This window comes from Octodon degus, unplaced genomic scaffold, assembly GCF_000260255.1.
Source record: "Octodon degus isolate 3935 unplaced genomic scaffold, OctDeg1.0 scaffold00026, whole genome shotgun sequence".
In the NCBI taxonomy this organism is placed as follows: Eukaryota; Metazoa; Chordata; class Mammalia; order Rodentia; family Octodontidae; genus Octodon; species Octodon degus.
The window spans coordinates 450356-454981 of NW_004524602.1; the positions used below are offsets into that span (position 1 = coordinate 450356).

Consider the following 4626-nt stretch of genomic DNA (forward strand, 5'->3'; position numbering starts at 1 on the left):
TTTTTTTTTTTTTTTTTTTTTTTTTTTTTTGTGGTGGTTGTTTGCTTTGTCTTTTTTTTTCTCATGCCCTCAGGGAAAGGTTTCAGAAATTGTTATCACATCAATACTCAGAGCCCTACAGAACATTTTTACCCCCACACTACAAGCCCCAGTGGCCTTTGAGAACCAACTGCGTACTGCTAGTTTGAGAAGTGTCTGAAATGTGACCTGAGCGGTGGGCTCCAAGGTCAAAGTATGCAGACAGAAACATCTCAAATACCCTGAGCCGACCAAAAATCTGCCCCTGAGGCCAAGTTAGGACCTCAGTAGGTTAATCACACACCTTGTCTCCCTCTGTGTTTCAGAACTGACCCATCTTTCTTAGAACCACATTCTACCCCTGACTAAAACCGCTGTGGGAAACCTAAAATGTCTATCCTTTGTTCTCCACCGGGGAATTTTGGCCATATCTACCCTCTAAGATATCTGCTCCATCTTTGTGAATGTCACCCCAAAATACTGGGCACAGGAGATAGTGAGGCAGGTGAGGGGCTCTGGGGAAGGATATCCTATGTAACCCAGGTACAGCCCCTCCTAGCCCAAGCTCCGACTTGGCTCCTTGCTGTAAGATAAGAGACTGGACTGAAGCCTGGCCCCAGAGATCCCCTTCCGCCTCAGAATGACATGTTTATTCTGCAAGCAGACCTCACATTGAGCTGCCTCTATTTAACTGAGGCTTCTCCGCTCTGCGTGCGCACACACACACACACACACACACACACAGAGGCCTCTCTTCTTGTTCTTTTCCAGAATGATTTAACATGCTTTGCTTCTTCCTAGAGAAAGGACTGGCTTAATTGCAACCTGGCTAGTGCTGTTTTGCAGGGAATGGATACTTGAAGGTTTGGGGGAGCTATATGAAGCTAAGATTTTCAAACCTAGGAGAAAAGACACATACAGTTTACTGGGACCAGAGAGAGCAGAGGTTAAGGAGAAAGTCTGCTTGCAGAAAGTGTGATTTTGTTAGCCTCTACAGTGCCTGACAACCAGAACCCCAGGCTAAATTCTCTAAGAACTCTACTGTCCAAATCTTCTCTCCTTGCTCATGACAGTCTCCCCACCTCCCGGCCCCAGCATCATTCCGTGGCCCAGCAAACAGATATACAAGCCTCAGAGGGAGCATGAATTCTTGGCATTTGGGAACTGAAATGTGGGCTTTCTTTCAAGGGTTATTATCATTAATAAATCCAGAATGTCAGGAGATGTAATCTCCACATAACAAGAGGCAAATTATGCTAGTTAAGTTGAAATCTGCTCTCCCAGGGCCAACAGTTAATTGCCCCTGAACTGCAAAGTTGTCTTTCTTTGATACTGAATATACTCAACACAGTTCTGGAATATTCTGTGGAGGGTTTCTTTTGGGAAACCCTAAGCATTATTTGCAGGCTTAGAAGACCACTTCAAGTGTGGTTACAAATGGGATTTCTATTTTGGTTTCTGAGACAAGGTCCCACTATGTAGTTCAGGCTGGCTTTGAACTCACTGTATAGCCCAGGCTGGCCTCCAACTCACAGTGAGCCTCCTGTCTCAGCCTCCCAAGTGCTGGGGTTACAGGCATGTACCACCATGCCTGTCAGGCAAGTGGGATTTTCTTCTTGCCTTATGAAGCCATTTGTTAGCTTAAGCGAATTGTCAGATAGCTGGAATAGGTATGACGCAGGTGAAAAGTCAAATCTCTAAACTTTGGTAGTCAGATACTCAAGGGCCGTAGAGCACAAAGAGTTCTGAAAAAACAACATGTTTTCTGAGAGCTACCAACATGGGAGAAGTAGATTTATGTCGAACTCCACCCCCCACACCTCCGACACACAGAATCCTCTAAATTCCTGGCTCACAGGAAAGAGGCGGGTGTCCAGTCACAGATAAAACTGCCCTTCTGGTCAGGTCCCCAGTGTGATCATTTGCTTCCTTATTAATCACTGAAGACCAGATGTGTTTCTCTGAAGCACAAGTGTTGGGATAAAGCAATAGCACATTTCCTCTGAGAGCATCTAAAGCCTCCAGGGGTAAGAATCTGAAGATTCTCCATAAATATGTATGATGATTATGTGTTAATTCAAAAGAGAAAATTGGGTGTGGGGTGCAGCTCAGTGGTAGTGTGCTTGTCTCACTTGGACAAGGCCTTGGGGTCCATTTTTAGCAGTGTAAAAAAGAAAGAAAGAAAGAATAATAAGACCCTAAAGCTTGTAAGATAACTAACCTCTTTGTCCAGTGTTTTTAAATTCGTTGGATCTCCAGCCACTTTGAGAACTTTGAGGGTAAGGACTCTTCAGTAGGTTAATGAACATTTGCCGACCAGTACACCCATAATAGACCTGCAGACCAGGGAAGTTTTGCCTTTGTTTTTGTTTTTTGAATGCACACATTGCTTTCGCAGTGCTCAATGCCTGTGAGAAGCTCAGGAGAGCAGGCCTGTGAGTAATTGCTAGTTTTTGGAAAAGTCAAGGGAGCTTACTTATGGGCTGTACCATTTCAGAGGTCAGAAGAAAAATGTCCCCCTCTGTCTGTGGAATGATTGATGCCCTCCCCACAGCAAACAAACAAAGAGCCTTAGAATATTAACTGAAAAGAACCTTCGGGATCACCTTGTTCAACTCTGCCTCTGCCTCAGTACCACCACTGCCCGTCCCTTCCCGTTAAGCCCAGAGAAGAGGCTCCTTTCCATGCTTACCTGGCTGTTGCAAAGCTGGCCAGAAGACCAGTGCTGTGCTTTTGCAGCTGAGACCAGTTTTCTAGCCTAAAGGTGACCTGAGTATTATTAGTCACTCCTTCCCATCCTTGGGAGATTGGTACCAAAATCCTCAGAGACCAAGTATTGGGGTGTTCAATGCTCAAGTCTCATATCAAATGATGTGAAGCTTGCATATAGCTTAGGCACTTACTCCCATGCACTTTATATTTTTTTTCCCATGTACTTTAAAGCACATCTAGATTCTTTATGATGCCTAGTATAGTGTAAATGTTAAATATGAATTGTCACTACGCTGCATTATTTAGGCAATAATGACAAGAAAAGTGCACACATTTTTAGTACAGAGATAATTTTTAGAAAATATTTTCAGCCTATGGTTGGTTGGATCTGGGATGTGGAATGTGTGGATAGAGGGGACTGCCTGTCCCCCAGGCTGGTGGCGGCTCCTGAAAGCCCACTCTGTTTCATTCCCACAGCAGTCACATCTGGCTGGCCAGCACTGACCCTGGGGCTTCAACTGCCCAGGCCCCTGGCTGTTTTGAGGTCATTGGAAAGGACACTGAGCTCCTTCACAAATGTCCAACAAAATGTCCTTCCCCTTTTAATTTCAAAACTAAATCAAGAAACTTCTATTGCTTACATCAGCACTCACAGGTTCCAGAAGCAAAGGGCAACTGTATACAGTAGGACAGTTCCGAGCTTCAGTGGCCACTCTGCCAGTAGGGTGCTTAGAGGAACCCTAAGCCCTTCGTGCTTGGTCTGAGCACCTAGCATAGGAAACCAGATGTCTGTCACAGAGGGTTTTAGTAGGGCAGTGAGTGGCCTTGCTTGTGATGCGCTGTGTTTTGCACCAGCATCTATACTGATCAGTTTTCCTTTTCTCCTGTGCAGACATTTGGCGCTGACGACGTGGTCTGCACAAGGATTTATGTTCGGGAGTGAAGGCAGCCAGCGTGCTCATTCTGCTCTGGAGACAGGATGCAGGTTCCCCGAGAGACACATCCTAGGTCTGAGCTGCCAGTGGGCCACCCCTCCCCTGTCAACACTAGGTGACCCCATTTCCTGTGACAGTGTTGTAGTTCCCCAACCCCCAAGGCCTCTGTGCCTTGTGTACCCTGTGCTCCCCATAGCTTGGCATTCGCACGGTTGCATTGGTCATTAAATGGATAAGATGTGTGTCTAGCTGTTTTCTTTTGGGATTGCGCCTTGGGCTTCCACCTGTGCCTTTCTGAGTCCTGCCGCCTCACAGGTACGTTGGACTGGTGTTTAAGTACAAATCAACAGACACATGCTGAATTCCTGTAGACTGGCTGGATCTGGGCTGCAGATCCAAGTGTACAGGGACCTTTCAGGGTTGTTTGGTAATTGGCTTTGTTGTTCTTAGTAACTCCTAGCAAGATGGAGAGGGGTGAAGGAGGAGAGCTTATAAGGAAGGGGCTGTTCTCAAGGATACCCACAGGGTCTGGATGAAGAAACCAATAAAGAACAGTACAGAGAGCTTTGCACCCCCAGGCTGGCAGATGGGGAGGGAGGGCCCAGACCATGGGAGCTGTAACCTGGGGCTGGTCTACCCTCAGCCCTAGGAGCTGTGGCCATACACAGAGGATACAGAGAGGGTCAAAACTGTGGCCACTGTGAATAGGGCAGGAGCATGGCTTAGATGGAGGTGATGAGAATCCTAACCTCCCACCTATCAGTTTCCACCTGCTTTCCTGAGGTGCCACATCCAGCCAGAAGTTGTGTAGGAGAGTAGGGGGCCAGGTGGAAAATGGATCTGAACATGTGAACATAGACACTGACTCACTTTTGAAGATCAGATTTCACCTAAAAACCTGGATTTCTGCTTTCTTAAGAGAAAAATGAGAAATACATTCCTGGACCTACATTCCCATGGG

At 46.4% G+C, this 4626-nt stretch overlaps 1 protein-coding gene across 1 annotated transcript in view; it reads left to right on the top strand.

Moving 5' to 3' along the window:
- The window catches only part of Crabp1 (cellular retinoic acid binding protein 1), a 7127-nt gene extending 3234 nt beyond the window's left edge, over nucleotides 1–3893 (top strand). Inside the window, exon 4 of the mRNA XM_004628698.2 lies at nucleotides 3623–3893. Within this exon, the coding sequence (XP_004628755.1) occupies nucleotides 3623–3673 (51 nt within the window). The 3' untranslated portion in view covers nucleotides 3674–3893. The remainder of the gene's footprint in view (nucleotides 1–3622) is intronic.
- The last annotated feature ends 733 nt before the right edge of the window (nucleotides 3894–4626 follow it).